This window comes from Dermochelys coriacea, chromosome 19, assembly GCF_009764565.3.
Source record: "Dermochelys coriacea isolate rDerCor1 chromosome 19, rDerCor1.pri.v4, whole genome shotgun sequence".
Classification (NCBI taxonomy): Eukaryota; Metazoa; Chordata; order Testudines; family Dermochelyidae; genus Dermochelys; species Dermochelys coriacea.
In genome coordinates this window covers 8,334,805-8,354,949 of record NC_050086.2, presented here as the reverse complement: position 1 = coordinate 8,354,949, position 20,145 = coordinate 8,334,805, and the positions used below count along the sequence as shown (strand labels likewise).

Sequence of the window (20,145 nt, the reverse complement as noted above, 5' to 3'; positions counted from 1 at the left end):
AATCTTCTGGCTTCCCATCGTCCCCCCCCTGCTCCATTCATATCTTACCCCCACGCATCCATTCCCCACTTGCACAGTAGCACTGCACCACCTCTGCTGCAAAGAGGCCCTTTGTGGCCGACAAGGAAGGGGCTAGATTAGCCCCCAAGAAATATTTAGTTCAGGTAAAGAAGATCTTTATTTCTCAAAACAGTACACAGTTACGTTGTAGGACCAGGGGAGTAACCACTCCAGACAGTTTTCATCTCTCTGGATTGTAAATTGCCATCTTTTCCTTTCCAGTCCATTGCTGGCAGCAATAGCTGGCAAAATGTGAATCTGGAGATGGTGGTGAATTCCCCAAGATTTGCACTCTTTGATCTTGTGAAAGGAAAATCATACTGTTTCCGAGTGCGATCTGCTAATAAATACGGAGTAAGCGAGCCATCCTTGCCCAGTGAGCCCATTACTGCTGGAACAACATTAGGTAACAATATAAAAAGCATGACACTAATAACATGGAAAAGGTGATATGTTATAACACTAGCATTGGCTTCTTTTCTTTCCTTTGTGCACTGCGATACACCATTACAGCTCTCACTTGGACTTCAGGAAGTCTCTCAAAGCCTTAAATGCACACTTAATTACACTGCAGTTGCTCAGCACACAGTGTAAATCTAACCAACCAATGAGGCTGGAATTAAAGTTATTAAAAAGAGGAAATAGATCAAGTCCCTATATTCCATTCCAAGCATATTTCTGGGACTTGCTCAAATGTCTCCTGTGTCGTGCATGCTCTAAGACAGATGTAGCACATAGCAGCACAAAAAGGAAGGCCACAGCCTTATTCTACAATGGTGGGTGACGGAGTCAGTCTCTGGGGACTCCAGGATGGGCAGCAGCAGTTGGTTGGGGCGATAATTGGCAGCGATAATCCCAGCAGTGGGATGTTGGTTGGGGGCGATAATTGTGTAATATTTGGGCTGAGATGTCTAGAATACGAGGAGGCAAAGACTCATACCCATGTTTCCCACGTGTCATGCCAAAGTTAGGCCACTAGGCCTTGTGTTGGCTTTTTTCATTCTCTCGTTTGAAGGTGGTCTGAAGTTCATTCAGGGTGTTCTGTGCCTCTGGCTGCTCCTATCTAGTGTGACCTTTGTATTTCGTCCCCAATACAGCATGTGGAGTTGGGAATTGGGGCCTGATTCTCCTCTGATTTAGGAAGGTATAAACCCCAGGAGTAACTCCTGTGTTATCAATGGAGTTACAATGGTGTGAGAGGAGAATGGGGCCTTATAAATCTAGAGACAGATAAACAGACATACCCACAGGCTGCAATCAGGAGATTGGGTCAAGACACTGTGCTCTGCTTTGGGAAATGATGCCCTGGCCATGAGGATATCAAACATCCCAAGTCACCCCTGGAACTGAGTTACAATTTATAAATAGAATGACCTTATTTTGTTCCATTTTTCCCCCTTTTTCAGCTCCGCTCCCACCTCCCTCTCAGGTTCTAGCTTTCAGAGACACCAAGACGTCTGTTGTTGTACATTGGGATAAGTTGAAGGAGGATCAGGAGCCCCTCGGCTATTATGTATATTGTCGGGAGGTTGGGACAGATGAATGGCAGACTGTCAACAATAAACCTGTGACGTGTAACAAGTGAGTTTAGCAACTGACCTACATTCAGCAAATATGGTGCATTCACTTGGATTTCTGTGTTTATGGTAGGAATGGAGTGCAGATAAAAAAAGAATTTCCCTACACATATGCACACACATAACACACATCTGAAACCTTTGCCTGTTTTTAGAACCGAACTACTGTTCAGGTTTTGGAAAGTCCAGATTTAATTTAACATCTGAGGCAAGTTAACATGTGGGGCAGCAAAGTAGCACATGTTTCCATGTGTTGTCAGAACACAGTCATTACTGGGGAGGTAGATCTTGCTGTGTCTGTGGAATGACAGACCATTTGTATTTGCTCTATGGTTTAACAATGTGTCATCTTTCGAGAATGGGGAGTAAGGGAATGCCTCTTGTTATACAGCCTGATATTAATGAAATTAGAAAATGCCTGTAATAATACCTAGCTCTTATATAGCCCTTTACCAAGAAGGGCAGTATCATTATCCCCATTTTACTGATGGGGAAACTGAGGCACAGGGAGGGGAAAGTGACTTGTACAAGGTCACCAGCAGTCCAGTGGCAGAGTCAGGTCTCCTGAATCCCAGTCCAGTGGTCTATCCATTAGGCCACACTGCCTCAGAAAGTGCAATTTTGGACAGTGGGCAGGCATGGTCTGAAATAGATGCTTCTCGGGGAATGCGTTTTAGGGGATGCTCAGCACATGCTCAGTCACCCCATGAGTAAAATGCACTGGTGCCCACAAAGGGCAGGTGGCATCAGAGGATAGATACCTGTCAGGCTGAAACTCAATGGGGCCGGATTCTCATTTACATAAAGGCTGATTTACAGCAGTCCGGCAGCACAAAGAGGTCTCAAGGTGAGTGTAAACTTTAAGTCCCCTTTCCACAGGCAGGGACCTTAGTGTGAATGAGACTCTGATCCAATAAGAAGAGCTGGGAGACAGCCAGTAAACACCCTCTCTCTCCAAGTTTGCCCCGGTGCAGAAGGCCTTCACTAAAGTGTCTTTTATCGGATCCAGATGTTGAGACATGCCAAATGCTCACAATTTCCATTGATTTCATTGGGAATTGTAGTGCCTAGAATCAGCTCAATAACTCTCAAAATCTGACCCCCTATTTACTGATTGTTCTATAGGTAACACTTTTGTGAGTCAATGTGCTATAAGCTATAGGGGTAAAGAACCGCATGACATAGAAATAAATTGTAGCACACTGATAAAATTATTGAAATGCCGTTTTCTTCCAAAGGGCTCTTTGCCTTACTTTGAACACCTACGTGCAAGCAAATTAATGATCTTTCATAGGTTTACTGTTCCAGGGCTTCAGCCTGGGAAGGAGTATGTATTTTGTGTGAAATCTGTCAATGAAGCAGGAGTGAGTGACAGCTCACCAGAATCTGACCCCATCATTGTGAGGCCCGCTATCTGTAAGTATTGCATTGCACATGCACACACACAGAAAACTAGCTCCCTCGTCAATGTATCTTTTATGCACAGCTGGGTCTAGCCACTTGTAAATGATCCCACCCCTAGGCAGGCAGAGGTAGAGGGGGCTTTATTCTCTCCTGACTTGCAGCTTGTCTCCTCATTGCACTTGTGCAAAGTGACTGTAGAACATTATCACTCTGATTTGTTAGTGTTTCACATTGCATTGCATGCATTTGGCACAGGTGTAAGTGACCACACAAAATGCAAGAGAGCAGAGAATCTGGTTCAGTATCTTCCACTTCTCCAGTGCAGATCCCATTAGTAGCCTCCCAGCAGTCATGTCACGTACCTTCATCGTTCTCCATTATCTCACACTGCTGCCTTCCCCTGACCCTCTCTTGCATCTGCCCTGCACCACTTAAAACTATAAAGCTCCGAAACATCCAGGAGTTTCCCCACAAACAATTTAAATGAAAATTAGGCCCATTTGAAGGCCCTTTTACATTGCCAAAGTAGTGTAAAGGGATCTTAGCAAATGAAAATCAAGCCCAGTGTGAACATGGCTGGCACAGAGAAGTCACTGTCACTGATTCAACATCAACAGCTCTTTTCTGGATCGCCAGTGGGATCCCAAATCTATTTCATACAATATCTATTTTCCTCTCTCTTTTGTCCTCACCATTAGCTCGTCCGTCAGCCCCACGTGACTTTGCCCTGCTGAGCTGTGGAAAGAACGACATGACTATTGGGTGGAAAGCCCCAAAGCACAAAGGAGGAGAAAAGATTCTGGGCTACTTCCTAGATCAGCATGATGCTGCTGAGCTATACTGGCATGAAGTCAACATCAGACCTATTGTTCAACGAGTTTACAAGGTATTGATTTCATAATGCAATACTTCATTTCTGTGTGAGGGAGTGGTGGCTAGATGAAGAGGTGAGCCATTTTCCTCCTCCAGCCTTAACTTTCTGTAGCCCAGACCCCCTCCCCATCTTGCTCTTTCCCTGTTCCTCATCCCACACCTTTGAGTGTCCCCAGTAAGTCTGACAACTTCTCTGCTGGACCTGGGGGATGCAATTCAGTTCAAGTTTGTCCCACAGTCTGATGCACAGTGCATCTGGGGCTGTTTGGAGAGTTCTGAGTAATACAATGTTGCTGCTATTCTTAATTCATCATAATTCAGCATCACACATGCCTCTTACTAATTATTCTACAGGGTTACTAAGATCCTGTGAGGTCTCGTTCTGGCTCAACAGAAAGAGCAATCAAGCCTCTTTATGGCATGGGTATGTGGGGGCTACCACCCGAGGACCTAGGCCATACAGTAGGTCAGAGCTCAGCTGTGTGGACTCAAGAGCTTCCCTGATTGCGAGGTGTAGGATATCTGTTGCAGGTTGTGTGTGTTAGAGCAGAAAGCCAGGAGAAGCAGCTGTGAGTGTGACTCAAAGCGGAAGTAGAGGGACATGGCTCCTTGGGCATGGAGCTCACAGGAGTGGCAGAGTTAGGGATTTCTGAGCAAAAAAACCGGCCTGCTGTGGTTTGTTTCTACTTTGTTCAGGGAAACAAGACTTTATGTAAGTTTTTTGTAAACACACCAGATTACACCAAGACTATGCCTGACTCATATCACTCATTTCTCCTCCTAACAGAAACAACTCTGCAAGACCCCACATTTTGGCTAACCACTCAGGCCAAAGGGGCAACAGTATGTTTTAGGGGTATCTTAATTGGCAGGTTGCTCTTTTTTTTCCTAATACAATGTGTACGCGGGATGTTTTTAACAGATGCACTGAATTATCTACAAACGCTCTTTGTTACTAGGTTGGGAGGGGTTTTTATAAACCCTTTCCATGCCATCCTAAAAACATGCCCTTAAAGATCCTAATTACAAACACACTGTACTATACAAAGCTATGCTAATAATCTCTTTGCTTCTGATCTCAAAGGTTACCAACCTCAATGAAGGACATTTCTATGAGTTCCGTGCTTGTGCGACAAACATGGCGGGAGTGGGGAAAGTATCTGAACCCAGTGACTTGTTCAAGTGTGAGGAATGGACGACGCCACAGACAGGTAAGGACAACATGTCAGCAACAGCTAGAAAACAATTCTAGGGACATTAACTAGCCCCCTTTCATAAGATAAACTGACATACTCTTCTGTGATGTTATGAAATTTTTGGAAAACTATGGATTTGGTCATATTGATGAGCTCGGTAAGAATGCTGGATTCAAATATACTAAACGTTGGGGAAGTTTGGATCAGGAGCCGTATTGTGATCTGTATAGCAGACAGAACCAGAAGCCCTTATCAGAGCTCTTTCTACATTTTGGGAAGGCTGGGGTTGGAATCCATGCCAGAGTTTTGCAGCTTGGGCCCATCTCCCAGTCACGCAGGTGACTTGGGAATCTGAATCCCTTTCACTAAAATGTTAGCATACATGTCACCAGGCAAGGAGATACAAACCATGCTGGTCCCGGAGAAGCACCTCTTACCTCAGGCATGCACAAAGGTGCAGCTCCCCATGGCCCCTAGTTTAGGGCACCCTGTTTCCTGGGACTGTACTAAAGGAACACAGGGAAAAAATAAGTCATCTGCTAAAAAATAAAGCAGGCACCTCAGGCTCTGAGATCCCATCCTCAGAGCATGAGGAGAATCTCTATGGGACAGGGATCATCTTTTTGTTCTGTTTGTACAGTGCTTAGCACCATGTGACCCTGGTCCATGTCTGGGATCCTAGGTGCTACAGTAATACAAATAATAAAGAAGAGGAAGGATCATTGTACACTACGCCATGTAGCCAGTTGGGAGCCCCATGCTCTGGAATCCTGTTGCCAGAGAATGGGGAACCCTGACGCACTATGTAAACCTCTCTGTACGTTACATCAGTACAAATGACGTTAAATAGGACAACGTGGCCACTTTCATACAAAGCCTGCTGGAGAAAGGACCTCTTCTGAGCCCACCATTCATTCATTGCCCTCTGCGATCTGAGGTTCACACCAGAGGCACGTTACTGCATCGTCTGTTCTGATGTCCCTGTTTGACAGTCTGCCCTTCTTCCAAACAGGCCCCCCCTATGATGTGAGGTTCACCGAGGTGCGGGACACAAACCTGATGCTGCACTGGGAAGCACCGTTGTATACAGGGGCAGGTCCAGTCATTGGATATTACATTGATGTCTGTGAAGAGGGGTCAGAGGAATGGAAGCAACTAAATAAGCAGCCGACAGCCAGCACCCACATGAGGGTTTGTATACAAGCCAAGCAGGCAAGCGTTCCTTATTATTTAGCATGGTGTTAATTCGTTACATTGGGTTTCCACAGGTTTCTGACCTGGAGACGGGGAAATGCTACATTTTCCGAATACGGGCATTGAACAAGGCAGGGATTAGTCTACCTTCCATCCCCTCTGATCCTGTGGTGGTTGAAACCAAACCAGGTATGAGCCTAAGGGTGAACAAATTCTGTCTTTGTTGAGTGCCTCTCAATAAAAAGACACTAGGGTTAATTGCACAGCCTGAAGAGTGAAGGGAAAACAGAGTATTCTATCTACAATACGTCCCCTGTCCCTGTTACCATAGGGTTCAAGCACCTCATAATCTCCAACACATTTATCCTTCCTCGCAGCACATTGTGAAGTACGGAAATGCTAGATTTCCCTGTAGTACAGAGACACTCAGTGATTTGCTACACTTCACACACAAGTCCGTGGAAGAGCAGGGATTTGAACACAGTGTGCCACAGTCTAAGGCGAGCATCCTACCCAATGGACCGTCCTTTTTCACTACTGACTAGCTGAGTTTGCAGTTCATCTTGTGCTATGATAAACGTTTGCAATTTGTGTGAGAATACCCACTGCACCTGCAGTGCAAAAAGAATCACAGGAGTGTAGGGCTGGGGATTGGGGTTGGGACCTCAAAAGATCCTCTACTCCAGCCCCCCACACTGTGGCAGGATTAAGTATAAGGGACCAGCTGGCTTGCACATAGTGCATATTAACATGCTTCACAGTTGGACCATGTGCAATAAAAATGGCCCCATTTTGTGTTTCAGTCTGCATGGATGTAATCTGTTCTGTCCTGCTAAATGAGATTAATTTAGCCCAGGCATAAACACATTATTTTATTCCAATGCAGTTACACCGAGGATGAATTTGACCCTTACCTTTAGGGGAAAAAATTGTCTATCACTACAGCCCAAGCATCCATAGGAAGGGAGTTTGCTACATATCTCAGAGATGCCATGCTGTGATTTTTAACGGGGTACTCCAAGACAGATTTCTCTAAAAATCTTATTAATACTCTGATAAGAACCTGCTTATTAAATATTTAGTTCCATTTTTATTTATTTTTAACAGCAAATGGAGTGACAAGATTAAAGGATATAGATGAGCAAATCAGTGGCCAGAAATGAGCTAATTTATATAGCTCTGGACTTCTCTGAAAATATAGAATACCGTCTTTCTTTGCATTCAGAACCCATCTTTGTTTGCACTGTGTGCCAGAGAGAGAGAGAGAAAGGTGAAGTCATCTGTGTGGACACTGTGTCCTGCTTTGTTTGGATAAAGGATCATAGAAATGTAGGCTTGGAAGGGACCCTGAGGTCATCTAGTCCAGCACCCTGCACTAAGGCAGAACCAAATAAACCTAGGCCTTCCCTCTCTGGTCTTTGTCTTTCCCATTCTTAAAAACCTCTAGTGATGGGGACTAAATGAATCAAACTGTGCCATAAAATCTCTGTGGATAGAAATTCCATGCTAGAACAGTAAGACTATAGCAGTAGGAATATACTACCGACCACCTGACCAGAATGGTTACGGTGATTATAAAGTGCTCAGGGAGATTAGAGAGGCTACAGAGGCAGAAAATGCAATAACCATGAGTGATTTCAATGATCCTCATACTGACTGGGTATACATAACCTCAGGAAGGGCTGCAAAGATAAAATTTCTGGACCCATAAATGACTGCTTCTTGGAGCAGCTTGTTCTGGAACCTACAAGGGGAGAGGCAATTCTTGATATAGTCCTAAATGGAGCACAGGATTTGGTCCAAGAGGTGAAAATAGATGAACCATTCAGTAATAATGACCATAATGTAATAAAATTTAACATCTCTGTAGGGGAAAAATACCAAAGAAACCCACCACATAGTATTTAACTTCAATAAAGGGAACCACACAAAAATGAGAAAGGTAGTCACATGGAAATTAAAAGGAACTGTCAACAAGGGTGAAATGCCTGCAAACTGCATGCATATATAAAAACATGATAAAGGCTCAAACTAAATATATACCTCAAATAAAAAAATAGTAGGAGAACCAAAAAAGAAAAAACAATAAAAAACCACCCCCAGGGCTAAACAGCAGAGTAAAAGAGGCAGTTAGAGGAGAAAAAGGCATCCGTTAGAAATTGAAGGTCAAATCCAAGTGAGGAAAATAGAAAGGAGCATGAACACTGGCATGTCAAATGTAAAAGTAAAATAAGGCAGGCCAAAAAAGAATCTGAAGAGAAATTAACTAAAGACACAAAAACTAACAGCACAATATTTTTTAAGTAGATCAGAAGCAAGAAGCCTGCAAAACACTCAGTGAGGGCGCTGGATGATTGAGGCATTAAAGGAGCACTCAAGGAAGACACGGCTTTTACAGAGAAGCTAAATAAATTCTTTGCATTGGCCTTCACTGCAGAGGATGTGGGGGAGACTCCCACAGCTGAACCATTCTTTTCACAGGACAAATACGAGGAACTGTCCCCAATTGAGTTGTCAAGAGAGGACGTTTTTGAACAAATTGATAAATTAAACAGTAATAAGTCACCAGGACCAGATAATATTCACCCAAGAGTTCTGAAAGAACTAAAATATGAAATTGCAGAACTATTAACAGTGGTATGTAACCTATCACTTAAATCAGCCTCTCTACCAGATGATAGGAGGGTAGCTAATGTAATGCTGATTTTTGAAAAAGGTTCCAGCAGCAATCCTGGCAATTATAGGCTGGTAAACATAACTTCAGTACAAGGCAAATTCGTTTAAACTATAGTAAAGAACAGAATTATCAGACACACAGATAAACATGATATGCTGGGGAAGAGTCAACATAGCATTTATAAAGGGAAAGCATGCCTCACCAATCAATTAGAACTCTTTGAGGGGTATCAGCAAGTATGCAGACAAGGGTGATCCAGTGGATATAGTGTACTTGGACTTTCAAAAAGCCTTTGACAAAGTCCCTCACCAAAGGCTCTTAAGCAAAGTAGGCAGTCCTCGGATAAGAGGTCAGGTCCTCTCATGCATTAGCAAGTGGTTCAAAGATAGGAAACAAAGATAGGAATAAATGGTAACAATGGAGATAGGTAAATAGCGGGGTCCCTCAAGGATCAGTGCATGGACCTGTGCTGTTCAATATAAATAATCTGGGAAAATGGGTGAATAGTGAGATGGCAAAATTTGCAGATGATACAAAATTAATCATGATAGTTAAATCCAAATCTGACAGCAAATTGTTACAAAGGGATCTCACAAAACTGGGTGAGAAAATGGCAGATGAAATTCAATGTATGTTGATAAGTATGAAATAATGCACATTGGGAAAAAATAATCTAAACTATACATACAAAATGATAGGGTCTAAATTAGGTGTCACCATGCAAGAAAGAGATCTTGGCATCATCGTGGATAGTTCTCTGAAAACATCCACTCAATGTGCAGGGGCAGTCAAAAAAGCTAACAACATTAGGAACCAATAAGGAAAGGGATAGATAATAAACCAGAAAATATCATAATGCCACTATATAAATCCATGGTATGCCCACACCTTGAATACTGCATGTGATTCTGATCACCATAATCTCAAAAAAGATATATTAGAATTGGAAAAGGTGCAGAGAAGGTCAACAACAATTATTAGGAGTGTGGAATATAGCTTCCATAGGAAGAGATTAAAAATACTGGGACTGTTCATCTAAGAAAAGAGACAAGTAAGGGGAGGATATAATAGAGTCTATAAAATCATGAATGGTGTGGAGAAAGTGAATAGGAAAGTGTTACTTACCCCCTCACATAACACAAGAAGTATGGAGTCGCCCAAAGAAATTAATAGGCAGCAGGTTTAAAACAATAAAAGAAAGTACTTCATCACACAATGTGTGGAACTCATTGCCATGAGATGCTGTGAAAGCCAAAAGTTTAGTGGGTTCAAGAAAGAATTAGATAAGTTCCTGGAGGAGAGATCCATCAATGGCTATTAGCCAAGATGGACAGGGACCCCATGCTCTGGGTATCCCTAACCCTCCAACTGCCAGAAGCTGGAACTGGATGACAGGGGATGGATAATTCAAAATTGCCCTGTTCTGTTCATTCCCTCTGAAGCATCTGGCACTGGCCACCATCAGAAGACAGGATACTGGGCTAGATGGACTGTTGGTCTGACTCAGTATGGCCGTTATGTTCTTATTTCACAACCTCCCTTGGAAGCCTATTCCAGTGCTTAACTATCTTTATAGTTAGAAAGTTTTTCCTAATGTTTCCAAAATTTTGTTTCTCTTATGCAGGCACAAATGAGATTGAACTGGGAGTGGACAAAGAGGGCTTTATTTACATGGCCTTTGAAACTCCTGATATGTGTGACTCTTCTGAATTTATCTGGTCAAAGGATTATGAGGGACCTACAGATCCTAACCGAGTCGGAACTGAAAATAAAGGCAACAAGTAAGTGGGCAATGCACATTGGGAAAATGAGTGTTGGAAAGTGGGGCAGAGGACTGTTTACACACTAAGCTGGGGAAAACATCAGGACCAAATATTTTCCAGAGAAATCATGGAAAGCAAAGCTTTCAACCTCCCAACCCAAATGTTCAACCTCTCCATTAGAGATGGTTGAAGAACCAGTATGGAAAATGTAAGATCCTTCCTCTCGCCCTTCAAACCTCAGATAAACATTTGCACTTTTATGACACATCTGACAATGAACCCAAACTTCCAATCTTATTAGGAACTCCAGACAACACTGCTGATGTTACACCAGGGATGAATTTGACCCATTGCTTTTACTTCCCAAGCATATCTGGACTACTGTCCTGACTTCCAAATGCAGAGGCCATGATGTGTGGAACTCAGTTAGGACTTGAGCATCACAGAAAAGAAGAATCAGAGTTGTTCTTCTGCTAAGGCTTTAAGACATTTTGGCTGTGCTACCCCCACAGTTGCATTCAAATTACTACATGTTAGCTCCTCTAGATTTACAAACTATGTTGCAATCTCCTCTCAAATAGCCCCATTTTAGACAGACCCCTACTGTGTTTCTTTTTCTTCTTCAAGATCTAAACTCATACTGAAAAATGCATCAGAAAAGGATCTGGGGACATATTCAGTGGAGGTAACTGATGTAGATGATGAGATCTCTGCCAGCCATACTTTAACCCAGGAAGGTAAAAATCCCTCATTACAAATATCTTCCCACCGGCTGTAATTTGTTAATTCTGAATGGCTGGGCAAAAGCTCTTCCCAGACCTTTAGAAGAAGAAGTGGTGCCACATAATGGGACTAGAAAGGAAATTTCCTATCCTTTAAATGGCCAGATGTGACTGATTACTCCTACAGTATGAGAACTTGAAGGTCATGACATATGGCATCAGAAAGAAAATGTTCTCATAGCCTCAGGGCTTGTCTACACTTAAAATGCTACAGTGGCACAGCCACTACTTATACCAACAGGAGAATCCCTCCCATCAGCGTAGCTAATCCACCTCCTTGACAGGCAGTAGCAAGGCTTATAGAAGAATTCCTCTGTCAACCTAGTGCTGTCTACATGGGGATTTAGATTGGCTTAACAACACTGATCAGGGGTGTGGATTTTTCACACATCTGGCCAACATAGATAAACAACCTAATTTTCTAGTGTAGACTAGGCCTCGGAGTTTTGCATATTACCACAACATCACAGTAATTTAGGCTTTTTTTTTTTTAAAGTTGTTTCTCTAACTGATGCCAGCATTGGATATTATTTTCCCAGCTTCTTAATCCCTTCAACTATTACTTGTTTTGTACCTGTTATGGACTATTTGACTGGATGATGAAGGGTCTGTTAACAAGATAAATTGATAATGAGTTGTGGTTTCAGTTTGGCTTCACTGATATAAGTCCTGTGCTGTTCTTTGCATTTTCAGAACTGGACAATTTGCGGAAAATTAGTCATGAAATCAGAAACCCATGTAAGTTGAACTAGTGGCAACAGGCATTTGGGAACATCATACACAGACTTTCCTGGGGACTGTGGGAAGACTTTTGTGTGCCAGTGGTAATTGCATGCCTGGGAGTTGTGTGCCTGGAAGTTAAGCCAGCAGGAGTTTGATCTCTTGGCAGGGCCACCCAAGCTGGACAGGTCAATGGGGAGGGACTAGACGAAGAGCCATCCACTGGCCCTCCAGGTTGGGGGTTGAATGATAGCTTTTTTATGAGGCTAGGTTGTTGGCCTAAGTTATGGAAAGACAATATGGTAGTCATTCCAACAAAGAGCATGATAGACAGGAATGGAGGAGCCTTGTTTGTGCCCAAAGTGACATCTGATAGCATGGGAAGGATTTAGATTCAAATATAATGCACAGTAAGGGTGAAATCCTGACCTCATTGAGATCAGTATCTAAACTCCAACTGATACCATTGGATCAGGATTTTATCCTAAATCCTTAAACATGACCAGCCACATTCCCTCTCCTTCCAGTGATTGAGCTGATCTCCGGGTGGAACATCGATATCCTTGAGAAAGGAGAAGTGCGTCTGTGGCTGGAGGTGGAAAAGCTATCGCCAAAGGCAGAGTTGCATTTAATCTTCAATGGGAAGGAGCTTTCAAGCACCCCGGTACGTGTGTTCCTTCTAAACTCCCAACGTGTGCGTGACTTCCTCTAACCCGTCTTCATAATGGGCTAGACTGTCTCTATGAAACCAGAGCTCAGAGGAGATCATTGATTCAGAAGCCTATTGTTTCCTATGACGTATTTTTATGCTTCCTCTTTTCGAAAACTCTGGGCTTGATTCCCCACCGTGCCCCAGTGGTCTGAGAGAGAGCCAGTCACTGCTCCCGGATTCTCAGCTGTCAAATCCAAACATTAGTTAAAGTCTATGATGTAACGTCCCTTGGGCACTTTGTGCCAGCAGAGAACTGAGCATGAGAGAACCTCACTCCACTCTGACCCCTTCCCATCCCCATTCCTGACACACACCCTACATCCCCTTATGCTGAGAAGGGGGTTGGGAGCTGCAATGAAGAATATGACACAGTCAGGCAGCAGAGCTACCTCTGCCAGCTGTGCACTAGCAGACTTTCTCCCCAATCTCCAACCATTTTAAGTTCACTTTACATTGTAAGCGAGTTTGGTGCACCAAAGAATCCAGTCCCCCATGACTAATTTAGCCCTGGTGTGAGCATGTGCTAAGAAATACTGTCTTTGCCAGTTAGATGAGGGGGAGTGTTAATGCTGCCCCTTCTGTAGTACCCAGCAAGCCTGGCTGGTTTTCACACCCGTCTTTGAATTGGCTATGCATAAATCTTCTGGCTTTTGAGAGCAGATGCATGCAACTCGTTTTGAAATTGCAGACATTGAAAATAACATTGCATCATGTGTCGCAAAGTATTCTTGCATTGTTGTACATTTAAAAGAACATATTAACCCCTTTTTGGCCCTCCCATCCCAGAACCTAATGCTATATATGGTTTAAAAAGTATTTACTCTGGGGTACTGGATGGCTCAGAATTAAGAAAAGGATAATGGAACTATTCACCTGTGGTTCAAATGCAGTCTAACAATGTCAAAATAACAAAGTCATGGGTGTTTTATGATAGGCAAAACCTGAAGCCTCTTCTAGCCTTTGATGTCATGTGTTCTCCAGAGACAGACAGTGTCTAGCAACATTCTTTGAGGCTTTCTCTATGCAGTCACTATCTTTTCTCGACTGTGTGGTTTATGTGGTAATGCATGGTTAAACAGTGCATTTCAAGCTCTTCGTATTGGTAATATTTGCTTGCGGCAAACAGGTTGGCCACGACTAATGATGACAGCTAACATTTTTAAACGTCTGATGGATTTAAGCGTGGGTATATATAAACATTCATGGTATATTAGTGAGTGCACAGTGCCATGGGGTGGAGGTGTTACCCTCACTACCACCCAGAGGTATGACTACTTGCAACACATGGCTGCTGCTTTCAAGAGCACTTTTTCATTACATAAAAATCCATGTGATCGCACAGAATCCTGGCGAGTTGGGAGGTTTAATATGCAGCAAGGGAGAATCTATTGTACTATGTGTTACAGTGGAAACCTCTTAGCTGTGTTCTCCGCAGAAACACTCTGCCACAAGCAGGTTCCCCTGTGCTGATGTGAAAACCCAGTACACAAATGCATATGGACTTTTAATAGAAAACAAAATTCATTTGGGAGTCAAATCCTGGACCACGATTACACCAGAGTAAGGGATGGGCATGAGGAGGGAGAGGGTTTGTTGACCCCACTGTAGCCCTGGGTGTGTCTACACTGCACAAAAAAAAAAAAAATACATTCTTAACTTGGGTTAAAATAGCAATGAAGACATGGAGACTCGACTTCTAACTTGAGTTAGCAACTCAAGTTTTATCCCAGGCTGCCTTGCAGGGTTTCACTTGAGCTGCTAACCCGAGTTAAGAACCAAGCTGCCATGTCTTCACTGCTATTTTTACCCAAGTTAGCTAACCTGAGTTAAGAATACACCTTTTATAGGCAGTGCAGCCATACCACAGGTATCCAGGGAAAATATACCAGGGTAGTTCTACAGGTGTAGAGCAAAGCTAGGCGCTATAGCTCCAGCCAGGCTCTATGTTGAAGACAGCATGGGGCTGGGATTTGATGCTGGAATAATTTCCCTATGAAAAACTGACCAATTTACTACCAATACTTTGCATCCGATGAAGTGAGCTGTAGCTCACGAAAGTTTATGCTCTAATAAATTTGTTAGTCTCTAAGGTGCCACAAGTACTCCTTTTCTTTTTACCAATACTTTGTTTCACAGACACATAAGATAAACTTTGACAGAGCAAACGGCGTCATAGAACTAGTAATCCAGGACTTCTGTGATGACGATAAGGGGATGTACACAGCCCAGCTGCAAGATGGAAAAGCTAAAAACCAGTTCACTCTGGCTCTTATTGATGACAGTAAGTAGAGATTCAGGGCTTAATCCAAAGCCCACTGAACTCAGTGGGAGTTTTTCTACTGGCTTCAGTACATTTTGGATCAGACCCTTAGAGAGAGTGCCAGCTAATGGCCACAAATTGTTCCCCACAGTTATATTGTGGGTAGTGATTGAAGGTATCAAGTATTTATTTTAATGCATGTATTCAAAAGCCAGGAATCAGTCTTCCAGTAGAAGCTATCTGAATGGCTCCTTAGCACAGATCCAAAACTTTGGTTTTATATCTGGAGTCCTGGATAATAATCTTGCCCTGCTAGAACATCACAGCCATGGATCTGTGTTCATATATTTTTCTTTTTTGTTTGCTGTATACAAGTAATTCCCTCACAACAAACTATCTATTGACACACAGGGGTTGATGGTGTGTACTGTGATTTTTAGTCGTTTTATCTTATCATAACATTGGCCTGAAAATTCAAGGACGTTAACATTTGAATAAGTGCAATAAAGAAACTGCAGTGAATAGAGAAAGTCCATATGGAAAAGAGAATGGAGCTCTGGAAGGTGAACAGATAGGCCCATATATGCCAGTGTACAAAAACATTGTTGACTCTTTATGAACAGAAAGTTACAGTTTTCCAGTCTAAATTCTTCCCTAAATAATACTGTACCCTTTATTTGACAGTTCTCATTTTTAAACAGTTTGGCGATTGTTTTTAATCTTATTGGATTGAGTCTCTTGATGCCTGAATCTGTATTTCTAATATTTCTCCCTTGAAAAGTTGCAAGTTCCAGGACTCAATCCTGTATTCTTTACATACCCCAAAAAACTCCTATTTAAACCGATGGAAACTTCCACTGCCTAAAGATCAGCTCTTAAAAGCAAATTCACTGTATCTTTTTGAAAATAAATATTACATTCTGAGCTGCTAGGAGCATGAAAGGCTAATAGAGCTGACCTTGCCAAGGATTCTATACTGAAGAACAGAGTTTAACTGAGGCTGGAGAGATGGCTCTTAGAAATATCATACACTGTATGTGTTTTAGAGTAACATCCTTCCTGGTTAGGAATCTATACCATGTTACATGGAAAGGGGTTGTAATGGTTGTTTCAATGCCCTTTTGTTGACTCTTATCTGTCACTGTTTGTTCTTTCAGGTTTTGATAAAGTTGAGGCGGAGGCAGATGCTAAATGGAGAGACTGGAGGAGAAAGCAAGGTAAAATAGCCTCAAGGTCACTGACTTTGCCAGGACTGGTGAAAAGTTGGTGAAAGCTGAAACAAGGATATTTTATTGAGAGCCCAAACAATAAGTGAAAAGTAAATTGCTCTCTTCAGTATACTCTTATTTAAACTGCTTGCTGGACTAAGATAGAGCATTTTATTTTAGGTTACTGTTTTCTGGCCATTAAAAATCAAATCAAATCAAAGTTTGATTTGTTTTAATAGTTCGAGGCATGTGACCAGCTGTCTCTGGAAGAGGGCCCCTGAACCAACACCCTGACTCTGAACATGCCTGAGATTCAGAAAAGGTCCAGTTCAGATGAGACTCAGATCCATCTTTATCTCCTGGTGGAAAGCAGAGAATGTGGAAATCTTCACTGTCAATGGGAGCAGTACATTCCCCTGTCTCCCTCCCCTACCTTGTGGCTGATTTATGAATAATGAGTATAAAAAAGCTGTTTTCATGGAAAAGAGTAGCTGATTCATAGATTCCAAGTCCAGAGAGACCTTTGTGATCATCTAGTCTGGCCTGCTGCATAACATAAGCTATATAGAACTCCCCCAAAACGATTCCTAGAGCAGATCTTTTAGAAAAACATCCAATCTTGATTTTAAAAGTGTGAGTGGTGGGGAATCCACCACAACCCTTGATAAATTGTTCCAATAGTTAATTGTTCTCACCATTAAAAATTTACACCTTATTTCCAGTCTGAATTTGTCTAGCTTCAACTTTCAGATATTGGATCGAGTTGTACCTTTCTCTGCTAGATTGAAGAGCCAATTATTAAATATTTGTTTCCCATGTAGGTACTTATAGACTGTAATCAAATCACTCTGAGCCTTCTCTTTGTTAAGATAAATAGACTGAGCTCCTTCAGTCCATCACTGTAAGGCAGGTTTTCTAATCCTTTAGTCATTATCATGGCTCTTCTCTGAACCCTCTCCAATTAGTCAAGATCCTTTTGAATTGTGGGCACAGAACCAGATTAAAAATTGACAGATGAATTTGCCTTTTAATTGGATTCACAGGTAGTTCATTGCAGGAGAGCAGATTGGAATATTTACACATTATCTATTCCATTGCCCTCCACCTGCAGAACATCCATAATCTTTCAATATTGACCTGACACTCAACCCAGTTACTAAATCAAAGGAGTAACTGGAGAGCATAATATACCAGCATTTTAAGAAAAGTCCTGTTAGTCACCATAAGAACTATTGCCCTCGGGAACTTTTTAAAATTATACATCTAATATTATGGTGCCTACTGCATATAAAATACAAATTCCATAAAACTGGAACACGGAAGAGTTAATACAAGGCGGACAGTGCTCGATTTACCACTAGATGGAGCCATTGCATGGTCTAATATTAAAAGCAGACCTGCAGGAAGCACTACAGACTGGTTTTTTGTTTTGTTTTTTTACTTGTAGGTCCTCATTTTATAGAAAATTTGCAATGGAAGGTTACTGAGGATTGTGAAGTTCTGCTGACGTGCAAGGTAAGTATTACTATACAATTGTTACTGTGTATAGTAGCATCCATCTATTGTTAATATAGATGTGCATTTTAAAGAGACTGCATAAATAACACCAGCTCTAACTAATTGATATTTGCCAACTGATAAAAGGCAAGATCCTGGAAGTAAATCCTAACAGCTCTGGAAAACAAGGGGGAAAGCTTCACCTAATACTGAGGGAATCCCCTGGGACAGCTGAAGTCTCATAATTACAAAGACATCCTTACATTTAGAAAGATCAGTATTCTGATTGCTAAACCTTTACTTCGAACAGGCAACAAACATGAAAAAAGACACCAACTTTAAATGGTTCTTGGATAAAAAAGCACATTTGGATGGTCTATATGATCCGCAGACTGGGACTGGAACTCTTCGGATTAAAAAGGTGAAAAACATAATGCAATTTGGGGGCATTCGTGATATCACTTCAACATGCAATAAATGTGGGTAGATATTACTAAGATATTATTATTATTAGCATTTACTGTTTGTTTCTGGCAGTACCCACAGTGTGCTAGGCACTCTTCAAATGCAGAAGAAAGCATGGAAAAAAAAACAGCCCAAAGGCTGGAAGATAAAGCCAGAGAAATTCAAATTAGAAATAAGGCCCATATTTTTAACAGTGAGAGTGATTAACCATTGGAACAAACTCCCAAAAGAAGTGGTGGATTCTCCTTCTCTTGAAGTCTTCAGATCAAGACTGGATGCCTTTCTGTGAGAGGCTTTGGTCAAACACAAGTTATTGGGCTCAATACAGGAGTAACGGGATGAAATTATATGGCCTGTGATCTGCAGGAGCTCACTCTAGCTGACGTAATGGTCCCTTTTGCCATTAAAAATCAATGAATCCTTGACCCACAGAGCATCAACAGGTGAATGAAGGGGGCTCTGTGGTAGAGTTAATGAACTAGAGTTTTGTCTGTGCAGAGTTATCCTGCTTGGTCTCAGTTTTTCAATTTAATTTCAAATAAACCATTTCCTTATCAAAAACTAGTATATACATAAGCGTGAGTGGCAATCTCTGCTTATCTGAGACCCAGGACCATCAATATACATCAATCCTGCAGGTGGAGATTGATGTGCATCAGTATGGCTGTATAGGGGAAGCTTGCAAGGGGCTGCTTTCATTCTAGTCAATACTGTTGTTAACTCACCAAATTCACCCAAATGACCAAGGGAAATTCACCAGTACATTACAAACAGAGCTCTGATCTCACCCACCCAAAACTGTCCCATACTTTAGTGATCTGGGAAATTTCCATTTTGAAATATTTTGCCAGCTTACCAAAGAGGATAAAGGAATATACAAAGCGGTTGTTTCTGATGACCGAGGAGAAGACATTACTGAACTTGATCTCAGTAAGGAAGGTAGGATGATTTCATACTAATAGGCAATATGTTACACTTTTATATATATATAAATATAAATATATATATGATCAGGCTTTCAACACGGCTTTAAAATTAAACTTTCCACCTATTTTAAGTGTTTTCTATAGTACTCATTATTTTAATATACAAATGCTTCCAAATGTAATCAGGTCTACGTTATGAGCTCTCTAGTAGACTTCGAGAGTTTTCTACTCTTTTCTCTTCTCTGGTACAGGAGGCTATGTATACCTTATATATGTATGTTGTAAATTTCAAGAATAAGAAGTATTTAAAAGTGGGATTAGGATCAGAAAATGTACCAGGTACAAACAGCCCCTTTTTACTTACTATGTTCCTGATCCAAAGCCCACTGAAGTCAATGGATCAGATCCCATGGCTACTCCTTGCATGTGTCTCTGTCATATCTCATTTAATGACTGACATATGCAAGTTTAAATTCCTGCTAGCTCTGTAGATCCTCAAAAGTGAGGGAAGAGCAAACTGGGTACTGTTTTCCATTGTGCAGCCTCAACAAAACTGAGTTTCTGATTGCAGAATCTTTAGTACCAGTGATGTCAAATGAAAAAAGGACACTTTTACTTTCAACCCCCTGCTTTAATTAGCAGTGCTATGAATTCTTCCAGAAGTTAGAGAGAGAGTAAATATTGACAATCCTCCCGATGTCATTCCACACAGTCATTTTTCAAACCGTGACTGTGCTATAAAACCTCTCGAGCAGCAGGGGACAGAAGGGGTGAAACTCAAAGGTATTCCGAGCATTTAAACTCAGCAGAAATCAGGAGACTCTTTTCCCC

General features: G+C 41.8%; 1 protein-coding gene across 1 annotated transcript in view; it reads left to right on the top strand.

The window, feature by feature from the left end:
• MYOM3 (myomesin 3) overlaps positions 1 to 20,145 on the top strand; it is a 71,027-nt gene that overhangs the window by 40,712 nt on the left and 10,170 nt on the right. The window contains exons 15-30 of the mRNA XM_043506007.1: positions 283 to 466; positions 1,467 to 1,641; positions 2,932 to 3,053; positions 3,740 to 3,927; positions 4,999 to 5,125; positions 6,123 to 6,301; positions 6,379 to 6,493; positions 10,606 to 10,762; positions 11,372 to 11,481; positions 12,220 to 12,264; positions 12,774 to 12,910; positions 15,095 to 15,239; positions 16,376 to 16,435; positions 17,874 to 17,941; positions 18,234 to 18,344; positions 19,240 to 19,327. Of these exons, the coding sequence (XP_043361942.1) occupies positions 283 to 466; positions 1,467 to 1,641; positions 2,932 to 3,053; positions 3,740 to 3,927; positions 4,999 to 5,125; positions 6,123 to 6,301; positions 6,379 to 6,493; positions 10,606 to 10,762; positions 11,372 to 11,481; positions 12,220 to 12,264; positions 12,774 to 12,910; positions 15,095 to 15,239; positions 16,376 to 16,435; positions 17,874 to 17,941; positions 18,234 to 18,344; positions 19,240 to 19,327 (2,011 nt within the window). The remainder of the gene's footprint in view (positions 1 to 282; positions 467 to 1,466; positions 1,642 to 2,931; positions 3,054 to 3,739; positions 3,928 to 4,998; positions 5,126 to 6,122; positions 6,302 to 6,378; positions 6,494 to 10,605; positions 10,763 to 11,371; positions 11,482 to 12,219; positions 12,265 to 12,773; positions 12,911 to 15,094; positions 15,240 to 16,375; positions 16,436 to 17,873; positions 17,942 to 18,233; positions 18,345 to 19,239; positions 19,328 to 20,145) is intronic.